General features: G+C 32.1%; 1 protein-coding gene across 3 annotated transcripts; it reads left to right on the top strand.

The window, feature by feature from the left end:
• Nucleotides 1–317: 317 nt before the first annotated feature.
• Nucleotides 318–20,543, top strand: LOC124357233 (pancreatic lipase-related protein 2-like). 3 transcript variants are annotated; one of them, XM_046808786.1, is made up of 7 exons: nucleotides 318–396; nucleotides 5,187–5,299; nucleotides 6,584–6,723; nucleotides 10,397–10,651; nucleotides 14,947–15,132; nucleotides 17,707–17,893; nucleotides 20,382–20,543. In XM_046808786.1, the coding sequence occupies exons 1-7, from the start codon at nucleotides 373–375 to the stop codon at nucleotides 20,437–20,439; spliced, it is 963 nt and encodes a 320-aa protein (XP_046664742.1). In that variant the 5' UTR covers nucleotides 318–372; the 3' UTR covers nucleotides 20,440–20,543. The 3 variants fall into 3 exon arrangements, with proteins under 3 accessions (XP_046664742.1, XP_046664741.1, XP_046664743.1); XM_046808785.1 differs by having other exon boundaries at nucleotides 318–400; nucleotides 5,179–5,299; XM_046808787.1 differs by having other exon boundaries at nucleotides 322–400.
• Nucleotides 20,544–27,376: the final 6,833 nt, after the last annotated feature.

Raw genomic sequence — 27,376 nt, 5'->3', positions numbered from 1 at the left:
TTTCTTCAAAAGTTCAGAATGCGCTGCTGAAAGGTTTTATACGAGTTCAGAAATTTAATGGGGCGCTAAAATTCAAGAACACTCTTTACTTCTTTAAACATTTTAAGACAAACACCAACTTACTATCTTTATTCTAACTGCAATTATTGACATTTTAAGTAAAGGATTTTTCACTATTTGGGCCTTTAAAAACTTATAAAGGTCTGTGACCTGGAGCTGCAGACCTGAAAAAACTCTCAGTGACAAATAGACCAATTTACATAAAGCGGTGAGCAGAGCAGCAGAGACCGGTTGAGGATTAGCATTGGCCTCACGTCCAGTCGCAACGGTAGCAGAGGCAACAGTCCTGACGTTATAGCGTTAGTGAGCGAAATGCACAAGGACCTTCTGCTGCTAGTAGGTAATCAGCTGATAGTTATAGTCACTAACACACTCCACTAGAATACTAATACAATGTTAATACACTCCTACATGTACAAGTGTCTCGCTTAGTCATGGATGGTCGCACTTCGCTATATACTTGTGTGTGAAATTTTCAGTAGACCCTTTACTTAACTTTTTACTGTTTGTATTAAACAACGACTAACAATACGCAGAGAAACCCGGAATTCAGATATCGTTAATATTTTAAATAGACTAGGTACATCTCATATTTGAAGTGATATTTGAATGTTATGGTCTGTAACATCATAGAGTTAACTATTTTCTGGGCCATTAAGGTATTTTAGGTTTTCTTCATTCCTTCCTCGACATTTCTTAATTGAAAAGACTCTCTTTTAAGAAGAATTCTGGCAGGAGGATTCTGAGAACTTTTTACCTAGACCCAATCGGCTCGCCCTACATACCCTGCTGCCTTACATACCTGCCTTTTAAGTGCAAATTAAAAAAAACACCTTATACGCGTTTGATTGTAATACGTACGCCAATTCTTAAAACACCGTATTTGTTACAATTAACATCATGTACTATAGCTATTGAAGTATTGTCCGTTATTCTTCTAAACGTTATAAGTGATCTACCTGGAAGTAATAAAACCTCTCCAGTTACAATACATCATTCGTTAGCATTCTAAGAAATGACATCAAGTACTACAGCTATTGAGGTATTGTCCGTTATTCTTCTAAACATTACGAGAGCTGCTCGTATTTATGTTTCTGGCCTTGGTAACACTGGTTGTTAATTGGCACCATCTGACGTTTTCCAGTGCAAAGTTCATATTGTTAAACATAACCTCAACCAAAAAAATTTTTTATTTAATTTTTGTTAGTGTTATTGACACCAGTTTGCAAATTTTGATCGTAGGTGAAAATAAAATTAAATCATAAACATGTTTGTGCAATAATTTTTCATAACTTTCGGCTTGGCGTGACACGACAAGGGTGTACAGATACAGATATACTTAATTTCTTATATGGTAATGAAGCGCCACCTTGCAGTACCGTAAGAACTGGTATAACAAATTCAATCGTGGCCGACGATCACTCCAGGATGAACCCCGTAAAGGTCGTACAACTTCGGTTGTTTTAAAAGAAAGCATCGGTGCTATGCATGAGCTGATAAAGCATGATCGTCATGTGATATATCGTGAGATTGGCGCTTCTAAAGGTATTAATATGAAATGTATCAATAAAATTTTGAATGAAAATTTGCATGTGCAAAAGGTTTGTTCGCGTTGGATACCTCATAACCTGACAAACGCTCAAAAGGAGGCTCGTGTTGATTGGTGCAAGAAAATGTTAGAGAAATTTGCTCAAAGTGAATCAAAAGCAGTTTATAATATCTGCACAGGTGACGAATCATGGATATAACCATACGATCTTGAAATAAAACAGCAATCCTCCGTATGGGTCCTTCAAGATCGAGTCAAATCTAACCAAAGTTGTCCGTGGAAGAAGCACATCAAAGCAAATATTTGCTTGTTTCTTCGGCATTACCGGTCATGTGGCGATTGTGCCATTAGAAGAACTTAGGACGGTCAATCGGAATGGTTCACCACTAACTGTTTGCCAGAAGTCTTTGAGAAACTTCGGGAAAAGTCAAGAAAAGACGCATCATTCTTCATCATGACAATGCGAGCTGCCACAGATCGACTGAAACAATAGAGTTTTTGACAGGGCAAAACATTAAATTGATGGGTCATCCACCGTACAGTCCTGACTAATGACTTTTTTTGTTCCCGAACATCAAGAAAAAACTACGTGGGCAACGGTTTCCCTACACCTGAAGAAGTAGTTGTTGCATTCAAAATCCATGTTTTAGAAGTACATGAACCGGAGTAAAAAAGGGCTTTGAATATTTGTTCTAACGCATGCACAAGTGTATAAATCTTCATGAAGAATATTTACAAAAAACAATAAAACCGATTTTGTCCTTAAATTCTTTTATATTCATCCCTAGGCCAGAAACATAAATAGCAGCCCTTGTATAAGCGATCTACTTGGAGGTTATAAATCCTCTCAGTCACAATACATCGTTGGTTAGCACTCTAAAAGAATTAACATCATGTACTGCTGATAGTCAGGTATTGTTAGCTACCCTCGGAACGTTATAAATTATCTAGAAATTATAAATTATAATTATACCATGTGTATATATTTTTTGTTTTGTTTTTACCTATATGATTTGTAGCTTCTAAAAAAAACATAAAAATATTGTATATTAAAAAAAATATTAGAATCACTAATTAGTTAAACCACATTGATGCTTACTTATTTCTTACAAAATGAACAGTCGTTAGTAGATATTTTTTAGTTGTATTGCTCTGTGATCAACTTAATTTAACAATTTTTGAACTACCCATAGAAGAATTTAACCTTAACCACAAATGGTAGCTGTGTGTATATAAATCACAGGTACCATATTTAATTTTTATCGTAATCACAGCCTGCCATTTTAACAACTATAATGTAGAAAATAGCTAGATGTACAATCTAGACCAAAGTAAAATACTTAACCACATGTAGTGTCTGATTCAAAATCTTGATGCCTTGAAATATATGTACTTGATGGTTTGCTAGTGCAACCATTAAGGTTTTTTATTGGTTGGGTCTTTCACACATCAAGATAATGACAAATTAGACAATGAAGATAAGAAGTTAAATGTATTCTCAGATTAGGATTTATGCACCGACTGCGATGCCCCGAAATTCACTCTTACTTTACCCTGTTTATGTTCCAACAGCTCATAATAGCTTTGAGTGTCTGAACTGCCTAAGACTCTTTGCAGCTAAGTTATATCTGGGTGTTAAACTTTGAGGAATGCATTCAAATTAAATGAATAGGGATATTAACACAGGGATCAAACCAAGTGTGAGCTCTAGTATGGTTATGATTGATGGAGAAAAAGATATGTTGCACATGAGGTGTTCAGTTACTAAACAATCTTATTTCTTATTGTGATTGATGATGTCCATTCTCTCAATGCAGTCAGAAACATCAAACTTATATGCCTGTGTCAAAGTAGCAACTCAATCAAGTAATCAGCTATAGAGAGAGAGAGAGAGATATTATATTCTATGTATTTAGAAACACAAAAGTGATATAGAAAAGGTAGGAGTACAGATAAACCTGCAAGAGAGATCTTTGATAGTAGGACCAGACATTTGGAGCTTAATCGTCGACAATTTTTTGGATCTCTTCAAATGAACATCACTCCATTTTTCATACAGTAATAAAGCCAGACATTTATTAAAATTATAATTACTGAAGAATATTCATTTTTTCAATAAATATATTCTTATAAGATTGAAGATATATTCTTTACTGAACTAAAATTAGCACATGATATTTGATTCAATATAAGAGGTTTTCCTAATAGTTTGCTCAAGGAGCTACTCATACCAAAATCAATCCTGATTGTATTCCAATGCATTTTAGAAATCTTTACTACCTGCAGTATTATTGTTAAAACTAGGGAAGTATTCAACCTGCTCCAATTAGGGAAGTATTAAACTTGCATCCATGGATAAATTAGAAACTCATTATTCTCCAAAAGATTTTCATAACGATGTCTAAATGTCTAAGTATCTGTTATAAAGATATCACTCACAACACACAATTGATCTCTTTTAATGTTCACCATATTCTCATTTTAGAATAGTCAAATAAATCACATAAACTCTCTCATCATCTACAGTATATGAACTCATAAGAGACAGATCCCAGTGTAATGAGGAAACTATATCTGGTTTCAATAAAACCATAAGATTCAGCTGTAGGTAAACAATCTTGAGTCTTACCCAAATAAGAACAATGTTAAACCTCAAATTCTTATAAAAAATACTTGTAAAAGTCTGTACAAAATTAAATAAAACCTATTACCTAATAAATATTTATTATAAATAAAAAATATCCAAGTTTTTTATACGCATTATGTACATCTTTGAAATAAAAATCTCTCATAACTCTATAACAACAATAAGGGCATAAAATCATATGATGTTAAAAATGTGAAATTTTTGCAGTGTGTACATGATGTAGGCTATATTTTCAGGGAGTGAAATGTTTTTCATTCATTAAATTCATTAAACTTAACATAACCTTATTTTTTAATTAAATATAATTTTTTTATAATTTATGTTTGTAAATATTTATTTTTGAGAAAATTAAACTTTTTTAAATATTTTTCAAATATAAATGATTGCATCACCTTGAAATAGAGGAGAGTCTTCAAAGTGGACTGATAAATTCACCAGTTCAACGAAATAAAATGTTTTCAAAATAAAGTAGAATAAATCGTATGTGATAAACTGGAATTTTCTAGTTTTTTTTGTGTCAAAACAAAATTTACATAAGTAGACATCGCTAAAGAAAGGTCTCTGCATGCTGAAGGAAAAGATAATATACAATTTAAAGTGTTATGGTGGACAGGGTAGATTCAATCCGATTGTTGAGTTTAACTCCAGATTTCAGGAGTCAAGTCTGTGGCTGTGTCTGATTTCAAATGCTACACTAAGAGGATGGTGGAATGGAGCTAAATTCAACATTCACCCTATACAATTTATTAAGAAACTTTAAAATACACTTGTCTTTCTATTACACTTGACATTTGGACTTAAAACTACAGTTTGAGAAAAAGAGGGCAGGACCAAAATGTTTCCCTCTTCCAGTAATCATCTCAGTTGAAGATTGTATATTTTAAATAACACAGCACACATTGTTATCGCTATAGTAACACAGCTGTGCAGGTGGTGGTGACAGGTGTGTCCCCTAGTATCGACTGGAGTGTTTCGAACTGCAGGTTGCGTCTGCACATGCCATGTGAGACCAATACTGACTTACAGTACTACTTGTACACTAGGTAAGTTGGTCACAGCACCAATATTGTTTTATGATAAATATTTTACAATTTATTAAGTTAAAGATATTGTTACATGGTAATTCTTAAAAAATACACTATTAATGTTTGTGTAGCCTACTATTCTTATAACATAGCCAATTTCCAAGTATGTCTTTCAGATATCATTTAGGTATTTGTTTGCAATGGAGATAAGTGTAGGAACTGCAGCTTCAACAGTCACCTTATTTGTTTGTTCAGCCAACCCAAGATCATAAAGCCTTGGAAAACAATAAAGATTGGGATGAGAATTACAGAATTACTCTGAACAAGAGATGTGTACACTGCAGATTATAAGACAATCTATATGTGTTGGTATAAATAAACAGTATAAGAATAATTAACGTCTGGTGCAATTTAAAGATTTAAACATATTTAATCTAAATAAAATCAGTAATTCAATACAAATTTTAATTAGATCAAGATTATTGGTACTTTTTTCTATGAAATGTTAAAAACAATGTAATAAATAGGACAAAGAGGAACAACGCATTACAAACATAACAATATAAATAATACGTAAAACCCAGCACTAGTGAGCCGTGTAACATAACTCCTGTACTTCAATAGTAATATCATTTTCGAACCAAAGTTATATAAAAAAATTCATTATTAGAAAGTGCCTGTGCACTTTTCTAATAATGACTTTCAATCTTTATTTAGTTTATTGATAAGTATGAGCACACAATCTGGTTTTTCTTTAAATCGATAAAGGAATTTCCCGTACAAAAAAATCAATCAATCGTAAGCCAAGCTACTTTTGGTAGAGGTCAAAATGGGATAATTCTAAAAGGGATAAACAAATATCAAACAACTGTTTTTTTTTCTAAGATAATAATTTATTAGGTTGATACACTTAAAAGCAACTGTTAGACAGATCGATAAAAAGTTTCATCCAGCCATATAATAAATTACCATTTAACTGAAAATTATGACTTAAAACCTCTTTATTTTGTTTGCTGATACAATTACTATTTACATGTCTGATGGTTTCTTTGGGGAAATTGCTCTATTGAATTCACACACAAAATTAGATTGTGCGCTTATGTACTGTAAATTGACTTTCAGCTCCTAGACTACTGTAAAATATAAAATCACACTTGCAAAGAGGTTGTTTTGTTCACTTAAACTTTAAACTTATCTATTTATCTCCACTATTAATGTTGCAAATGTAAAAACATTATTCACAGAATATTTATAAAATATCTTATTTTACATACATTTTAGAACATCTGTTTTATTTTGCAGAAACAATCATCCACCAGAGGTACTGAATGGTTCCTTTATAGAGTTGCCAGAGTGGTATGACTCCTCACTTCCACTCAAAGTTATAATCCATGGTTTTGCAGGGAGGATACTTACAGACCCTACATCTGACATCAGAAAAGGTGTGTTTATTTTAATGTTTCTTTAATAATAGAATTTACTTTTAATACTATTATTCTAAAAAATATTGTGTTGTTTAGCATACCAAAGGGACTGGGGCATGTCTTCCATCTTTGCGTCAGATACAATTGAAAATATAACTGTGCTATATTAGATGTGAAAGACTGTTAGTTAGCCCAGATGTTCACTCTTTTAGTTTTCCCTTCTTGTCAGAATCATAACAGAAAGACTCATTTCCCATTATCCATTCAAAATGCCTGTCACAAGTATTCAACATGCAAGAAAGTTCAATTTCATGTATTGCCATACAGGGTGAGGCAGACCACCCGTACAGTACATATAGCGGTCAAACCAAACGACCGCGACGTGGTGTTCATGTTTTAACAATCCCAAATACACGAGTTGCCCCTGGAAGAACACCACGGTTAGATTGCTTTTGAAACATGTTACACTGATAGAAATCCTGATGTGTTTTTTACTACATTATTTAAAAACAAATTAAACTTAAAAGTCCAACTTGTTTTCCATTTGTTTCATTGGGTTTTTATATTAATACAAACTAACTTAGTAAAATTATTAAAAAATCTATTTTTGTACTACAGTTTTGAAACCATTGGAGATAGAGACAAACTTTAAATGTAGAAAATGTTTATTTTTTAAAGACCGTTCTAATTATGTACAACACAACCTAGGTTGCAATTTGATTTTTTTTAGATTGGGGCTGTTAAGTATTTCAAAATTCGATGTATTTTTAAAATGTGTAAATTTTGGTGTAGGGTGGCATTTGATGATATTTTTCGATAAGCCGTCTCATCATTAGTTTTGAATAAAAATATCGTCTCTCTATATTTGTGCAGGTAGTTGCAATAAATTTACCCACAAACCCCTGATTTTTTTAACGTTTTGGTGTACCCTGTACATAAGCGACAAGATAGGTTCAAACTTTTTGCATCAAAATAATCAGTGAAGAAATACCTTTAAAATGAGGTATAACTCAACATACCTTTACATTTGAGTTATAATTTTCCAAAAACCACCCCTACCCCCCCAAAAACTACCCTTTTGGGGAGTTTTAGAGATTTCAAAATAATTTCTCCAAATTCTTTGGGGTGGAAATAGGGGATTAAACTCCCCTACGTTACGGTTACGGATAATCTACCTCGTTTGGTTTGGCCGCTATTATAGGTACGTACTGTACGGGTGAATGTCAAGACAATTAATTTAAAGAATATAACAGTTAAATAAGGTATACTTATAAATACAGATTATTTTCTATAAGTGACGACTTCTTAGCAAGTGTTTTCTTTTGAATGTTAATATATTATCATATAGTCAATAATATCATACAATTCCATTGGATATAATTTTCCAAATGTTATGCTAATAATTTCTTATATTTTTCATACAAGCAAAAATGTATATGTAAGTCATTTTAGTATATTCACAGTGTCAATATTAAACCATGACAAAAAAAGTTAAAAAAAAAACACATTTTTGTTACGATATTTTAAACATTACCACTTTAGAGTGGCATAATGTTGGCATATTAATAACATATTATTTGCAATGGTCTCTGATGTAACCATCCAGAAAAATCAGCACCACTAATCTAAAATGTTTATACATTTAAACATATTATAATGTGGCATATGGATGATATGGTTAAGGGACAAAAGATTAAACCTAATTATTTGGCCATGATAGTTATGAAAAAAAAAACACTACTATGGAATAACATTCTATGGACTATCTCCTTTAATCCCAATGTAGTCTGGAATAGATGGTTAAGAACAGATAATTTTAATATCTTTTCTACCAGTGGTTTAACTAGGACTTAGCTTTAGGGGATGCATGCATGTAATTGACAAACACACCACACCAGAGGGTACTGAATAAATCAATATTTTAATTCATAATATAGGCCTACATCAGAGTAAAACATTTAATGGCTGTATTTCAAACCAGCTGGATTATTTTATATGAATATTATTTAATTTCATGATTTCTGGGGGAGGGGGTTGTACCCCCCTCATCACCCCTTTGGTTACGCTAATTTTTTATATTATTAATCCTTCTCATCCTACTAGTCTGGGTGAAGTAATATTTCATGCCCCATATATTCACCTTTTACCAAAAATGTGGTCAGGTAGAGGCAACAATTTGAACTAATATGTATGCAGTATATACTGCATAAGAATCAACTGAGATTTGTTACGCCCCGGCAGTAAGTAAGTAAGTAAGTAAGTATGTATGCAGTATAATAACATTCAGACACTCTCAATTATAATATTCCGTTTAAATTCTTGGTCTGTTTATTAGCAACCCTTAACAAATGTTCAATTAGCACAGTACAGCAATCACAGAGCGTATTTTCAAAATGGTCACAGTCATGAATATGAATACTATGAGAAACCTAGTGGGATTCCCTTCCATTATTATTATCTCTATTCTATTGGCATTCTCAGATGCTCAACCTTTAACAATTTAGTGCAAAAACAAATAATTGTGCTTTCACATCACTGTCTTACTGAGTAAGAATAAAATTTAATGTTTATACACTGAATACACATTTCTCTTGATAGTTGTGATTAGAAGATATTTTATGGTTGTTGATTAAAACATTTATGCTACATGTTTTATAATTATTACAAGACTCATAAAGCATTTACTCTCATTGCATTAGTCATTCACCTCATATGGGACCTGAACCATTTCTTTTAAAGTTTTTGAAATACATCACTTGTATTGTCCAACCAAGTGCAAGCAAGAGGTATTAATAGCTACAGTTGCTTGATCCCAATTATATTTAATTTTTATGTCTGTGATGTGTTTAAGCATGAGGATAAGGTTATTACTAATATTTTGAGCTAGGATGGAAATGACATAATTTCGTGAATACTGTAAATCATGTAAAATTATATTGTTGGTCTACTATAAAAATGGATTCACCATGTGTTGAGAGTGATTCTCCACCCATAGTTCACTGAGCCTCTGGGGCTTTGAACAGTTAGAGAGAAGCATCTGGCGAATCAATGTGAAATGTATGAAATCCCAGAATTTCAGTAAGCAGAGTTCACAACCATCACTTTCACCTTGGTCTTTTTCCTGAAAAAAGAGTAACCCCTTACATTTTGAAAGGGTTCGACATTTATTCACAGTCTTATTACAAACGATCCACCAATTATACCAGTGAAGAAACAGTTATTAACAATAAAAAGGCTCAAGCAGTTTAGTTGGTGCTGCTTTTAACTGTATGTGGACTGGTCTTTCACCTTGTCTCTGTAGTGGTGGGTGACAGATCACTCTCAATACTTGGTAAATTGAGTACAGTATCATGCTACCAATTAATAATTGTTATATGAGAACTTTATAGGGTAGAAATGACTTACTAATTCCTTGTTTTTTAGATTAAAAATATATAGAACTTCTAGGTCATTAGCGTTAGTTTATGACCCATGCATCCAACCTCAGAGAGTCAGGATGAGATATATTAGTTACTTCACTGTTGCATGAAAGCAGCTATAGTGCAGACAGGTGTGAAATCCTTCTCAGCAGTTGGCGCAGAGTTAACTTTCTTCATTATACTATATTTATAAGTAACAGTTCTTCTTACTATTATACCAAGGATTGTATTCTTTAGGAAATTGAGTCCTTCACCACTATTTTGTTTTGTAGAGTACATGAAAGCAGGAGGATGTAATGTGGTGGCAGTAGACTGGGGCAGACTAGCACTACTGCCATGCTACCCTACTGCTGCTCTCAACACTCTAGAGGTGGGCCGTTGTCTGGCTGAGTTGCTGATGCAGATGTCCCCTCTTCATTCTCCAGATACAATTCATATCATCGGCTTCAGCCTGGGTGCTCACATTGCAGCTTATACCAGCAATTATCTCCACACTCTCTCGGGTCGAAGAGTTGGACGTATCACAGGTCAAAACTTTCCAATGTAAACATTTGCAATTACTTTCAGGGAATCCATTTTATCAAAACGTTTTTATTAGTTTTCTTTCTTGTCAACATGTCTGATATGTACAAATTTTGTAATCAATTATAAACCAACTTTGTGAAGTCTTAGAAACTTGAAATTTTTGAAAATAACTCAGAACCGAATGAGAATGCAATAATATACAAGAATAATAATAATATAAATATATGTATTTTTAAGTAAGAGTATATGTATGTGACATGAAATATATGTAGTTTTATATGGTTCTTATAACTAGCCATGATGGCAATTTGGAAAAATCTGAAAAATGTGTGTAAACACAATATTTTGTGAAAGTTGACTTTGTTTTTTAGTATGTTTTTAGTACCGTAACATGGGATGAGGATACTTTATTTGATTGGTTGGTTTCATGTGAACATTTTTAACTTAATCTGAAATATTGTCTTCATTAATAGTAAATTCCATTTAGTCCAGTCAAATTAGATAAATGAAGTGAAAAAATTTCCGGAGATTTTAAAATAGGTACATTAGTACCTTAACATATATAGGAATGAAGAAATATGGAACCTGAAATCTCTTCCAGGTCTTTGCCACTTAATGAAAGCTTCAGCAACCTCCTTTTGAATTAATGGGAGATTGTGCAACACAATGGATATGGCTTTGAGGATGTTGTTTGTGCTGAACAGTTTAACAAGCACTGATTTGACTTTTTTAAAGGTGGGGGAAGTTGTGTCATAGCCACTAAACCTATGGATAACTAGGATGTTTTTTTAATAGGATGAATGAGGAGGCGGAAATTTTGGCTTCAACTTTTTCTATCCCTGGTTTCACAAACAAAATGTAAAATCGTGATGGAGTAATGCTTGAAACAACACTACTATATCTAAGTCTTTGCCTATTACAACTATAATTCTGTTAGATGCTGCTTTATCACTCCACACCAAAATGATCAATGATCATCAGCATCTGCCTCAACCAGTATTACTTCAATTCCTTCAGTTATCATTTTCTAAGACAGTTCATTGATAAACTTGGTCTTGTTCTTTTTTACACTGCTATAGAACTAACTGTCTTTGTTGGACTGTCACAATAATTTTTCATTGAAATCATAAATTTTTTTCAACTAAAATTATTTTTTCAGTGCTTCAGTGTTGTTGCTCAGCAAGTATTCTGTGGTTGTCAGTGTTTGTAGCTATCACACACAACTGTGGATCATTTTCACCATTGTGTCTCTATACACAGTATATGTCTGTAAGCCATATACTGGCTAAATATAGTGAAGAAAGTAGCACTTGTATTTCATTTACCATGATTTAACTAACAGAAAGCCGCCATCAATGATATTTACAACGTACTTCACATCTAAGAGGTTCTCTTAAACTGGGAGAACATGTAAAAGAGCTGACTTTTTGGGTTTTCTCATAATTTCATCATAAAAAAGAGCTAAAGAGAAAGGTGCTAACTTATAACACAAAAAAGATCTAAAGGTCATCCTCAATCTTCTTGGATATTTAACTCTATAGATTATGGGAAGTAAATCCATAACCTCCACTATGTTATCAATTTAAATGGTGCTGCTCATAGAACTCAAGGTGAATACTTTGTTTTTACGAGTATGTATGATCTCCTCAAACTTATTCCCAATCACCTCCTCACTGTGGATTTCCCTGTTTCAAGGACTCTGTAGCAATTCACAATGCACTTTCTCACTCAAACTCATTCTCTCCTCACCCGGACTTTATATTTTCTTAATTCTTAGTTATCAAGAAACAAATACACCAATTTTCAGAATTCTGGGATATATTTCTCTTGGTTGGCCTCTTTTTTGTGTAATATGACTGGGCTTATTGCTGTTTAAAAATGTGATGGTATGATCCATGAAGGATGGGTTTAAAGTGAAAGTTTTTCAAATCAATATCTTGTCTGTTTGTTAAGTTGATGATTGTTTAAATCTATTTTAAACTGACTTAACAAAGAATTTGTTTAAAATTAAGTTATCTTCAATTTGTAAGGTTCCTCCCTTAAAATAAAGGAGATGCTATCTGTTTTTGAGCCATCTAAAAATGTATGTTTCACTGGTTAATTTCTATTCAGTTTCATGGTATCGCATACACAAGTGAACTTAGTTTACTTTGTTTGCTTGTGTGAGAAGATGCAAAAGGAAGTGTTACAATGAGTTTATTGCTTATACAAGTTCCACTTGTAAAACTTATTCAACCATTGAAAATTTTACACAAAGATATTTAATTCTTATTTTAATATGTTAATTTATTCTAATATTGAAGTACAGTACATATTAATTTTATAAAACTATTTTTGTTTGCTATTTTAATTTTAGTTCCATAATCATTATTTAGAATATTATTTATGGATAGGTGTAAAATATTTATATTAGAAAATATATAATACAACACTTAAAAAACATAAAATACTTAAATTAGTGATTATTCATGGATACATTAATATTAACTATTTATTATGCCCCACCTTTATTGTTTTGAATTTTACTAGTGTATTTTAAAATGCATTAAAACACTATTACACATTTTAGTATAATACAATGTGATTATGACTCTGTTTTAATGTTAAAGAAATTATTTAAATGTTATAATACAACATTATATTGATGTTTTGAAAAATTGTTCATATTGTATATACAGTAGAACCCCTCATATCCGGCCACCACGGGACCGAGCCCCTGGCCGGATAACGATTCGGCCGGATAAACCAACCTACAGTACACAACACTTGACGAAACAAAACAATTTGTACTGTACTGTACTAACCGCACTGGAAATAATCAACGAACTGTTTACAGGTTAAACCTACTAGCTCAACTGAGGACAACACAGGAAAATGTAAACAAATAGATACACCAAAATAACGCAAGAGTCGTGGGAGACTAGTGCGTGCAACTGCGCGTCTGCAAGCCGTGGTAAATAAATTTCGATATTGGCTTCCGGGAAGTAGCCGGATAAACCGAGGTGCGGTAAAACCGAGGCCGGATATGAGGGATTCTACTGTACTAGGAGGGATATTTCCTGAATATCAATCGACTATTGACATGATTTCAGCATTCTCATGATAAAATGAAAGTTAAAAAAGACTATTAGAGAAGTCTAGTATGCCAGTTTGGCTAGAGCATTTAATTAGCTTAGATCTCAGGCAGTGTGACAATTAAGACTCAGCTTTGTCAATTATAAATACTACTAGACTAGTAACTAAGTGATTCAAAGTCTGTATTAAACTGTAGAATTACATTTCTCTGTCACTATTTCAGTAATTAATTGATGACACTTTTAAAGTATCAGTTGACCTTAGATAATCAGTAGATTACACGAGCCTGGTTCAATAGGGTTGTATTCAGCTTTTTGGATCTCAAGACAAGCCATGCAGACCAAGACTACCCCCATTTAATACCCTCACTATTACAATGGCCATCGAACCATAAACATCATACTAGTATTTATCACTTAAGATACATATAAACAAATATTATTTTATTAATTCCTGAAAGTAAGAATATACTTAACTTTGTATCTTGTATTTTTTGGGGGATTAAGTATTTCAGTTATGGTTCAAATTAGTTCAAATTTTGCATTGTTTATCACCATAACCACATAATCATCAAGGCTAATACCTCAGACCAGAATTTTCTAGTGTTGCACTGGGTCTCATCAATAGTAGTACTAGGTCACGCCAACATATCCTGCTGTGATCAGTTGTTCCAGTAAGGTTTCTGTAGTACATCTTTTCTTTTGCATTTAGTAGTGATAGGAGATAGAAACTTTAATATAAAGCAATTAAAAGTCTAAGTCTAATATGAATAATTTAAAAGTATTCCAGAAACATACCAAGGAATGCTTAGCCCTGGGCTGTACCCCTCCACCCACCTAACTGTGGCCCGTAACTCATTGTAATCATTCTCTTTTTTTTATGGCTAATAACATTTTATTTCATTTATGCTCACTAAAAGCATCCAGAAGACCTCAAGTCACCTATATATATATATATATATATATATATATATATATATATATATATATATATATATATATATATATATATATATATAATATTTTGTTACATTTAATGGTATAAATCCAAAATACTTCCTGAAATATTATGAAAATGGGGAGTAATGACTTGACAAAAGATACAATAGGGTTGACTCTACTTAAACAAATAGGTTTCCCACTCCATGTTTTATTTTCAGATGGGCTAAAAATATGTTCCTACTTTGTACTTTTAAACGGTTTCATAGTTCTTGATAATCTAGGTTTGGATCCAGCGCTACCTTTTTTTGCGACTCTGAAAGACTCTTGGAAATTGGATAAAGAAGATGCAGATTTTGTTGATGTAATTCACACCAATGTTGGAATATTTGGCAAGATTGAACCTACAGGACATATTGACTTCTACACCAATGATGGCACTAACCAACCAGGATGCACAGAACATAAAAGTAGGTTTTTATTTATTTGTTGTTATTAGTGCTACTAGTTACATATTAAATTCACAGCACCTCTAATCAGAATCAGATGCAGTACCCCAACAATCAGGTTGGGTTATAACTGCTTCTGCACCTCAATCTAACTAGTATCACACAAAAATATCATGTAATGTATCATGTTTAGTCTCCAATAACAGCGACTGGGTTAGCACTGCACATACAAATACCATTTTCTTCTCTTTGCACATATGTGTGTTCTAAAGTTATTAATTTAAACTTGGATATATCAAACTCCAAGTCTGGTACTTCCAATCTCATCCTGATTTGAGATTCAAACCATAGTAGAATCCACCCTGCTGGTGAACCGGTAAAATTCACATTTTTCATGATTCAAAATCGTTCCTAAAATTGTTGTGTTTCCTTTCCCACTTTTCACAGATATTTAACAAATTGGCTACTTCTTCTAGGTCATCTTGAATAATCAGGGAAAGTAATTTACTTCTCATCTTCTCAGAAAAGGAAACTACTACAAAGACTTTATATGAATACTTATAAAAGTTTTGCAGCTTACAAAACATCAAACCATTGATTTGACCAAGCGTGGGAACATTTAGCCCACCGTTGCAAACAATAGCATGCAAACAGCTTACAGACATCCCTAGTCAGTTACAGCCATCGCTAAAACACAAAAACAATCCAGCAAAAACCCAAACCATCAAAACTGTCATAAAGACAAACTGGGTGAGAAGAAAAACCTATGCATAAATAGCAGCTTCCCTAGTAGATTAGGCACTGTCCCACCTCTGTTATCTTGATGTAACTGAGTCTACCATCCTCTGCTTCTTCAACCCTACCTACTTCCTGTGAAGTGTTGCTCTCAACAGAAGTGAAGTGTTGCTTTTTTCCAGAGTCCTACAAAAGGTCCTGGATTTGGTTGGACAGTATTCATTTTATCCTCAACACTGATCTTTCTTTGAAAAGATAAGTGCCCATCAAGAGACTAGATAGAACTGTAGAGGAATAATGAACTTCTGGTTCAAGTGTTATGTTTCCAACTCCGATGTAGAGTTTGCCTTGTTGCCACGATCAAGACAATCTGCATATGTTTATAGCCATTGTACACGTACATGTACTTTAATATAAAGTGGTCTAACATTTAAGCTTTAATTTGAACCTGAAATTTATGTTAAAGACAAATTATACATCATTACTTAGCACTTTCAAATAGTGTTTGGCTATCTAATATGTCTCGTAATTACAGTTTATAGTATGCAGTTTTTTTTTAACTTTTACCTTTTATAGCGCCGCCTGGTGGCAAATCACATCAATAGGCATAGCATGTAAACCTTCTCCGTGTATATATATAAACATTGAATCACAAAAAGTACTTGCTCCGCCGGGAGTCGAACCCGGATCTCTCACTTGCCGGGTGAATGTGCTACCATTATACCACAGAGCGCTTACTTTTTCCAATTCAATTATTTTGTATTTGGCCGTATCTGTCACATATGCGTTTAAATAAGCAAACTAACATATGATCGGAAGACCAAATACCTGTCAAACGACTTTTTTTATTTACATTAAATTGTATAAATGGCAATAGCCTTATTTAATTTCAATAAACATTGAATCACAAAAAGCACTTGCTCCGCCGGGAGTCGAACCCGGATCTCTCACTTGCCGGGTGAATGTGCTACCATTATACCACAGAGCGCTTACTTTTTCCGATTCAATTATTTTGTATTTGGCCGTATCTGTCACATATGCGTTTAAATAAGCAAACTAACATATGATCGGAAGACCAAATACCTGTCAAACGACTTTTTTTATTTACATTAAATTGTATAAATGGCAATAGCCTTATTTACAATAAAGCCGATACGGCCAAATACAAAATAATTGAATCGAAAAAAGTAAGCGCTCTGTGGTGTAATGGTAGCACATTCACCCGGCAAGTGAGAGATCCATGTTCGACTCCCGGCGAAGCAAGTACTTTTTGTGATTCAATGTTTATTGAAATTAAATAAGGCTATTGCCATTTATACAATTTAATGTATATATATATATATATATATATATATATATATATATATATATATACACGGAGAAGGTTTATATGCTATGCCTATTGATGTGATTTGCCACCAGGCGGCGCTATAAAAGGTAAAAGTTAAAAAAAACGAAAAGAATTTAATCACATATGCCATCCTGTGCTGCCTACCTCTTTGACTCTGACCTGGCCAAATACTAGCGAGATGGTAATAGCAATAGTGTACTGCAACACTACACTTACAGTAATATATTGAATATCTTAACTGTCAACATTCAGGGACATTTTAACGAAATGTGTTGTTAAACTTATTTTTTATTCATTGGAAAACCGTAAACTATATATATATATATATATATATATATATATATATATATATATATATATATATATATAGAGAGAGAGAGAGAGAGAGAGAGAGAGAGAGAGAGAGAGAGAGAGAGAGAGAGAAATGTGTATGTGAGAATGGTGTTGTGTATAATGATATAAGGCTACACAGTTCATATGTTTATCTGATTATATAATATTCTATTCAGATCCTCCACTATGCAGCCACATGCTAGCCAATACTTACTTTGCTGAGTCCATCACCTCCAAGACAGGATTCTGGGGTACTTCTTGTCCCAATTACTTCCAGTACGCTTTGGGCTGGTGTCCGCTTATCTCCAGGTCTGACCCTGCTGCTGCCTCTAGGATCCTTATGGGAGAGAATGTCTTGTTTGGGTATGTCTCAATTTTGTATTGCATATTCAAAATATAACAAATGTATTAAATAATAATAATAGTAATAAGTTTAAGCTTTTGTCATATTACAATTCATAACATTGCATGCATCAAACTAATACTTACAAATAATGATATCATATTTTTAAAGTAAACAAAAACTTTGAATTACTCATAGTTAAAAAGTAAAGTTAATAAGTAAACTGCAAGATTCATGATCCCAATCCATGTAATGGAATTAACCCTCATAATCCACACTTACCAACAGAGTAGTAGGCTCATAGCGCCAATAGGCAATAGGTAGGTGCTTTAGCTTCTTCTTAATCAGTGGTTCCCTGTTATCCATATGAGGATCCAAGGGTTGCTTGTTTATATGTTTGGTCCCAACCACAGATGGTAGAGCTTCGAAAGCCGTTGTGGCACAGTTCTTAACATGTCCTCTCCTCTAGTGTTGTATTCACAAATACCTATCACTTCACATTTGTAATGACAGTACAGGACAGTCTTGTACATGTGGAAGAAAAAAACGTCATCAGATCTAATTCTGTAAATCAGTCCTGGCAGAATTTTCTTTTTCCTATATTGGAAATCTCTCTTATGGCTTTCTTCTGCAGAATAAAGCATTTTTTTGGAAATGAATATTTGTGCATCCTCCTCACAACATTACACTGTATGACACTTATAGATATACAAAGTCATAGTAGGTCATTTTTAATGCTGAAAATTCTCACAAATCAACAAGTTTCCTCAAGGTATAGATGTAGGTAGATGTCTGAGGACATTCTACTGCAGAGTACTTCCACAAGGCTGTCCTAGGTCAGATAATTGTCAATGTTGCCTAGGAATTTTATATTGCTGATTTCTTCAATAGTGGTGTAATTCAGCATAACAGACGGACTACAACCCTGAGGCACTACAACCACTGTGCTCTGTAAAACAAATGCAATACAATTTGGAATCACTTACTTGGAATTGATTTCTAATAAAAATTGTAAGCATGAATCATAATTTTAAAAACATAGTATTTCCAAAAATACAAGGCTTTGCACGTGCCTTGGAAACAAAGGGTTGCATCAACTGCATATTGAATTTTTCAATCAGATAATGTAGATAACATGGACATAAATAAATAAAAACACCGGGCCAAGAATTGATCCCTGCTGAGTGTGCCTCGCACCCTACTGTCATGTGGTTTTAAAACAATGATTCGTAATCCATACAGCCAAATGCCTTTGACAAGTCAATAAATATTTACTATAAATAATTTATATATATATATATATATATATATATATATATATATATATATATTTATATTCTCTTATTATGATTATTGTTACTTATATTACTTATAGTATTGTCATTGGTTGTATACACTGTCTCTTTTTTTACTTGGATACCTCTCATGCACGATGGACTCTTGTTTGATTAATATTGTTGCCTGCTGCCATCCGTGTAATATATAGCTATTGTGTAAATTTTTCTTCAAACATTGAATGCTTATTGTAATGTAGTTGCATGGAATGGTTTTCCATTAAATAAATATAAAAAAAGACTAACTGTAGGTACCTGCTTGTCAAGACCCTCCAGCACAATGTCGATTAGATGGATGACTGCATCTATTGTTGACAATCCTTTCGAAAAACCAAACTTTTCTTTGCAAAGGATACATTTTCATCCAAAGAAGAAAGCATCCTGGAGAGAAAGAACTTCTCAAATACTTTATTAATTGTTTGGAGACCCAATAGGCCTTTAGTTGTGTGAAGATTTTAAATCATATTTTTTTTAACATGAAATGTCCCTTCTCCATGACAGGAGTTAACATCAAAGTGTTAACTTTTTCTTTTGTTAAATTTCAATTATCCTTTTTTGTTCAATTTCATAGTGAGCCACGTGATCCTCTGAGAGCTGAAAAAGGTGCACCGCCACCCCTCACAGCCACATTCAACAAAATGTATTTAACATTTCACTACCAGAAATTGGTCAGTGATGTTGTTTCTCTCGAGTGAGAGTTCAATGGGAAACAGTGAATTTTTATTTTTATTCTGTTTGTTAATAATATTCCAACAAGTTTTTTTTTACATATTATTAGAGCATTTTAGTTGTTTCCTTAATTCAATCGCTTTGGCAGCCTTAATTACTCTCCTGTAGATTTTTTTGTAGTTTTTAAACCAGTTTTAATAATTATTATGTTTTCTTGATCTAACATATAGGTATTGTATTTGTGAATAATAATTATAACATCAAATAGTTTAATATAGCCATATAATTTTTAGTTATTGTCTGTGCCATATTAAAGATTACCTCTTTCATAATTTGTTTAAAGCAAATTATTTAAAAAGATAATATTTAATCATAAAAGATATAATATTTAAATTCAAAAGTGAAGTTTCCTAAATAATGTTGTTTTAGTAAATGGACAAGTATAATAATTAATCAATCACATTGTCATCTAATGATACAAATTAATTTACATTTTATGTTTCAGGGCACGAGGAGTATACATTGTCAAAACAGGACTTAGTTCTCCTTATGCACTTGGATAAATATATTATACATTTTTCAATATTTAAAAAACATGCCATATCAGTCAATATAAATTTCCTCTGTGACATAAAATGCAATAAAGTACATTTTTATAGACTAGTTATATTTATGTTTATTCATTATTCATAACTATCCCTAGGTTAGGTCATATGTTTCCAAGGTTGTTTCATTGGATGTTAAAAATTATAGCAGTAAACAATATACATAGTTTTGTTTTAAAACTATTGAACTAACATGCTACAGCTTGCTTACTTTTAATGATGAATCTGTATACAAACAGTAATATACGGTAATAAATAAAACTATTTTAATCAATAATATATAATACAACAGAGTGTGAAAGGACCTGACAGAATGTAACAAAAAAGGTAGATCACAGACAGATAGACAGACGAAAGGATTGCTCTTTAACTTTTTGACCTTAAATTAAGTAGGGCACTTCCTAGTACCAAGAGAAACTTATGACCCAAGTTTCAAGTTTACAGGGCCTTTCTATCAACAGTTATCACACAGGCAGATGGATAGATGGATTGACTATGACACGATTTTAATAAAGCCCTGTCAAGTCCTTAATAATGATATATTTAGATATTTCTGATAAGGTGATTTTTATTATGAAAACACAAATATTGAAAATACTAATGCAAAGAAATGAATGTGTTTCCGTCAAGGCCAGCCTTAAGCAATTGCAATCAGTGTGGACATATCCTCGATGCTCATAAAAGCTCACACCAAAAAGGTATATAGGTTTACAGACAAATGATAAAATAACAATACAAAAGGATTTTGTACACACAACTGCTATGAACAGCAGTCTAGTTTGATACTGTTATCACTATATATGTGTATACCACAGTATACTATGGTTATTAGTCAGTCTTATGTAAATTATTTCTCTCATTATCTACATTCCATACTGCATTCCAATGAGCCCTGCACTAAAGATTTTGCACCAGACCCCGCAATAGCTAAAGCTGGTCTTGTTTTGGTAATAGAAAAGCAGCTAAAATTACATAAATTATGGCTCCTAATTTATTCACATACTTGTTTGGAGGTTACAGCACTTGCAACATAGATGGCGAGTTACCCAGTTTGGACCTGCTTACCTGGTTCTATTCAACCTAACATTTTTAAGAAACCCTAAATGAGACATATATATTTTTAGTTGTCTTTATCCAAAATTAACCCGTATAACCCAGAATCTGTGGCAATTAGTTAGTAGAGGATCGAGATTAACCCTGTGGATTTATAACAGTCATTGATACTGCACTATCGCATATTTTAATGTTAGTACTGAAGTTTTGAATATAGAACTATGAACTAAGCATGCACAGTGTTCAAAAGAAGCAGCATAATGTATTCAATTTTTCTTAAGATGTACTAGAAAAATATAGTAATTTATATAATCAATTAGTCTACACCAGTGCATACTGGTCTAACTTTACTTCTCAAAGAGCGACAGCTACATACTGTTAATCAAAGTAAGTTTATTTGCTGCTGTTTAGTGATGTATGAATTAGGATTATCCTATATTTAGCCTGCTTACTGTAGTTATGCTTACGGTTTCACTCATTGATTTTAAATGACGCTATAATTTCACAAAACAAATAAGTCTTATTATACTACAATATAATCTATCACATAGTACCAATGTATTAGCAAAACAGCTATCAACAAGTTACAATTTAACATTATCAGTTTACGGTTTTCCAATGCACCATTAATAAGTTTTACAATATATTTCATTTTAAGTCCCTGAATGTTGATAGTTAAGATGCTTGATATATTACTGTAAGTAGTAAATAGTAAACATGGTAAGCAAACACAATACACAATTGTGATTGCCATCTCACTAGTATTTGACCAGGTCAGAGTCGAAGAGGTAGGCAGCAAAGGATGATGTTGGTATTGTTATAGTTGGTTTGGGCAGGACAGACAAGTAAAAAAAACTGCTGCTCTGGAGAGCATTCCAGCAGAGAATGTGCTGGAGCACATTCAGGTGGAGAGGAGATGTGATTAAATTCTTTTCCTTCTCAGCTGGACTGAATTATAGCTAGTTTACTGAAAGAGGTCTAGTATAGTGAACATGGTTGAGCAATGTACCGACTTTAGTACAACAGAAATAGTAGTAATGTGTGTCTACCCCAGTCAATGTGTTGAACTATGATAAAACTCTAGCTACAGAATACATTAACACCTTCACTGTGCCATGAGTCGTTCCAACTTTACGACAGCAGGAATAGTAGAAATGTGCATGCAACACAGTCAACGTGTTAAACTATGATAAATCTCTAGCTACAGCATACATTAACACTTACATTATGACATGAGTCATACCAACTTTACAACAGCAGGATAGTAGTAATGTATACCCAACACAGCCACAAATGCTACCCTGTGGTCACAGATTCTGTATGTGATTGTCATTGACTTTAATGTTTTAGTCTCATCTGTCATGCCCCTAAATGCAGATATGTGGAAAAAATTTTAAACTCAAACTTAAAATTGTAAGTAAACAACTATCAAAATACATTCTTCTCATCTAAATAACATGAGAGTCTAAATTTAAACAAATTAGTCATTCTCTCAACAAAAAACTGTTGAAATGTTAATTCTATGTGCATGTTTTATTTAAATTCAATTTAAGATTAATGTTACACTTGCATAGTTTAAACATGTTTTAAAACTATGTAAAGACAAAATTAAATTGTTGAAAGGAAATATAAGAATATTTGAAAAGACAAAATTAGGAAGTTGAGACAGAAAAACCAGCAGAAACAAACATAACTCTAACCCAAAAGAGTGGAAAATTGGATTAACAACACCTGAGTGATCTTTTACTAGATCACGTTTGGTTTTCAAAATGTTTTTCTTTTCAAAGTTGAAAATATAGACTATATGAGTGAAATTAAAATTCCAATTTTTATATGAGGAAATACTGAGAATTATAGTTAAAAAAACATAGTGCACTTAGTTTTAAATAACATTAATGTTGTTAATTGTGAATACATGTTAGTACAAACCTTTCTTACTGGGCTAGAAAATGTATTAGCCAATTTTATTTCCAAAATTACTGCTGAAGGAAGTGGCCATTGTTATTGCGTGGATTTCTCTTGCAAACCATCTCCAATTGCATTGTTGTCCCTGTCCTTCCATAATGATACAAAATTAAATGATGGCTGTAGAATCATCAAATAAAGAGACTTGACCATGAGTGTTGGCTTCTGGTGGTTGATGACATCCAGTGATGACTTACTAGAGTAATGTTAGTACTCCGAATAATGATGTGAGATAGTGAGTATTACATTTATCTGTTTAAAACCATCAAGAATATTATACATATTGTAGTAATCTGATTCAATCATATACCTAAAATTATTAAATCAGCATATATTAGAAAAGAGAATTTTCCAAGCACTTTTATTTCGTTATTTTTTCAAACAGATTCTCCAAATTATAAATTGTTACAATGTTATGTGTAATATATCTTGTGTTTGAAAGTAAATGTGTATATATATATATATATATATATATATATATATATATATATATATATATGTAATAATGTTGCAATATACATTGTGTGTGTGCATACGTGTGTGTGCGCATATGTGCATGCTTGTGTGTGACCATACTCGCATGTGCACATGTGTGTGTGTGTGTGTGTGTGTGTGTGTGTACATGCGGGTGGTTGTGTGTAGTATATCAATTAATTATATAAAAAATTATTTGTGGTAACAGTTAAATTCTATTAAATTAAACATTGTTGGAGATTTTATTTGTTTTGTATTCTTGTAGAGATTAGTAATCTTATTTCTTAGAACTATGTAGCTGATGTGATAACTAACATTAAAGCCTTCTGGTTACACCATGTGAAAACAATGTTACTCAATAGTGCAGTCATTGAAGCATTATTGCTCAGAATTTTTTTACTGTGAACCGAATTGCATAAAATTTTGGAATTAGGTTCATCTTACCCTTAACTTCAAAAGTGAAAAATGATTTAAACTCCGCAACCACCCTGGGGGTGGTTGCCACCCTTCTCGGGGGTGAATTTTTTCTTTTTCAAAATAACCTCGGATATCGATAGAAGGCCTAATTTTAAGCAAAAAATCATCTATAAAGTTTTTCAAAAAATCCCAATACTTTTCAAGTTATTGGCAATTGAAACTTCGCACTTTTTTCACGTTTTTTTCATCGGGTTTTTGCAAATATCTCCACAAAATTTATGTTTTATCGAAAATTTTATAAAGAACAAAATTGTAGCAGATAAATAATATTAAACAATTTGGTTTTTTATAAAAAGTATTCTAAGTGCAATATTAAGCTAGATATTAAAGATCAAAGCCGTTTTTTATTTTGTCTGAAATTTAATCGATGTGGTCAATGCCATCTAGTGGCGGGCAGATGCATTTTAGGCATTCTAATAAAAAAAGGGTCTTGTAGTTGCTTGAAATAAGCTTTACAATGAGCACTATCAAAAGTCTTTTGCACGTAAAATAAGTGAGCTGTATTGCAAATAAGAGGAGCATCTAATGTTTATTCTTTTAAATCAATGGGTTTTCAATAAGTGCCATTTCCACCCATAATTAAAATTAATCGTATTCCGCCTAGAATTAACTTTATTATGAAGAGTTTGATTAGATTGTATCAGTTTGGTTGTTTCAGGACAAATATTTTTCAAAAAAGTCACGATTTAAAGAAATTTTAAATTGTAAAAAACCACCTTTTTTCATAATATCTCCAAAAATGACGACAGATACGTATAAAAGTGTAAGGATGAAAAATTTAGGTATTTTTCTGCCAAACAATTTGGTTTTTTTTGTTTTTTTTTCTGTCAAACAGAAAATTGACGGCGATATGATTGTTTAAAGAGCGTGTGGCAGCGCAATCACAGCCTCTCTTAAGCCCTTTAACCCTTCACCGTTTTAGAAAAAGGTTTTTTAGTACATATTGCAATGAAGGATGTTGTAGCTCTCTTAATTACCTTTACAATGGTTTTTTTATAAATTGTGATAGCATGAAAATTGTAGGAGTTATGGTCCAAAAAACTTATCATATTTTTTTTTACTTAGTAACTGAAAATTTCGGGTGTGATTAATTTGGAGCAATGTGAAAGTACACAGTATAATAGAGACCCAAAACTATTGTAATGTGTATATATATACATAATATGGCTCATATATTTTGGAAACGTAGGCATGAATACATACCAACGTTCTTATAAGTATATATAACACACTTGAGTGAATTTTATATAATTTGTTAATATTTTATTCAATAAATGGCATTTTGTTACTCTAAATTAAATTATTTTTTAAATATGTTAATCATATATATTTACTGTTTTAATTTAGGGGTAGTTTTGAGGGTAGACAAGCTTAAGAATATAATAATTATTTTTGAGAGTGTGGAAATAATATTTAAATCCTTTTCATTTTATAAAAAAAATTTTTTAATTTTTTATCGAGGGGTAGTTTTCAAGGGTTGAAAGGGGGTTAAACAATTTGATAATTATTATAGAGAATATAAAATATTACTTACTCTATACTTACATCTTTTTATGTCATACCAAATTATTTTTTTTGTGATTTTTTCAATTTAGGGGTTGTTTGCAAACGGTTGTAGATTTTCAAGGGGTTGAAAATGATTTTAATATGAGGTAATTGTTTTAGAAAACACTTTACAATTTCACCACTTACTATTAGACATGTTTTTCTAGCGATAAAATGGCTCAATGTCAATTTTTCCATTAAGGGGTTGTTTACACCCCTTAAAAATAATAGGCGGAGTTCAGATCATTTTCAGTTTTGAACGTTAAGGGTAAGATGAGCCTAATTCCAAAATTTCATGCAAATCGGTTCACAGTAAAAAAATTCGGAGGTAAGACCATATTTTTCGCTTCAATGACTGCACTATAAATTATCTTCTTAAAAGACTTTGGCCTCATTTTCTCAACACTATTAAAGTTTTTCAGTTTACATCTGATGATTGAAGTTACCTGTTTGCAGCCAAAATATTTCAAGAAGATGTTGTGTAAGCAATGTTTCAATGCTGTGTAAATCAGAAGACTTTTATTTCAGTTATTGTTGTAGATTGGTTGTAAATAGTTAAGTTCAAAAAACTTGTTGTAAAATTTAAAATATGTTTATATTAATCAGAATAAACGTTTTACCATCAGAAGAAGAGTATACATTTTCTATCCTATTAATACGTATGGATATTACAACAGAGAAAACTAATACATATATCTGGGCATAATATGTAATTTTTGTTATAAAAGTTATAAACTTTGTTCAAAGCAAGTGCAAACAAGTCTATGTAGTCTGAACTTGATCCGTGTATCAAAATATAAAACAAATAGTCATTCTAAAGTACAACTTTTCAATAAAGAGAATTGGGCAAAGTACTAGATTTGTTGTGTTAAAACAAACCAAGAGTAGGAAATGGTGACAAAATATTGAACAGTAGCATTTTACGGACATTTTAACACTTATAAATCAAAAATGTTAACAGATTGAGAAACCACAATCCTAATAAAAGATTAAATGGTACTAAATTATTAAATATAGAATATAGAAATATTTTTTTTATTTTAAAAATACTGCCACAATGATCAACTTGTAATCTTAAAGAAATTTAGGTTTTATTTAAAAAATATTCTTCATTGATTGACACTACTGTATCTTAGTAGCATGAATAGGTATTCATGCCTTATTTTATTTAATTGCAACATATAAAATACATTTACACACACACACACACACACACACACACACACACACACACACACACACACACACACACACACAAATAAACTAATGATAAATAGGTTTTAAAATGTCAGATTATTGAAAAGCATTCCTTTTGAACTATAATTTTTCTACATTATAGATAATTCCATTAGACAAGAAAAACAAATTTGAAATTAATCAT

Source organism: Homalodisca vitripennis, chromosome 3 (genome assembly GCF_021130785.1).
Source record: "Homalodisca vitripennis isolate AUS2020 chromosome 3, UT_GWSS_2.1, whole genome shotgun sequence".
NCBI classification, from domain to species: domain Eukaryota; kingdom Metazoa; phylum Arthropoda; class Insecta; order Hemiptera; family Cicadellidae; genus Homalodisca; species Homalodisca vitripennis.
This window is presented reverse-complemented; position numbering and strand designations above follow the sequence as displayed.

What these genes read in the sequence shown, in the direction of transcription:
- LOC124357233 (XM_046808785.1), top strand. Translation starts at nt 373, where the DNA reads ATGCACAAGGACCTTCTGCTGCTAGTAG. An exon ending in TACATCTGACATCAGAAAAG is followed by an intron (nt 6,724 to 10,396) that starts GTGTGTTTATTT and finishes TTTGTTTTGTAG; the next exon opens with AGTACATGAAAGCAGGAGGA. An exon ending in GGAGAGAATGTCTTGTTTGG is followed by an intron (nt 17,894 to 20,381) that starts GTATGTCTCAAT and finishes TTTATGTTTCAG; the next exon opens with GGCACGAGGAGTATACATTG.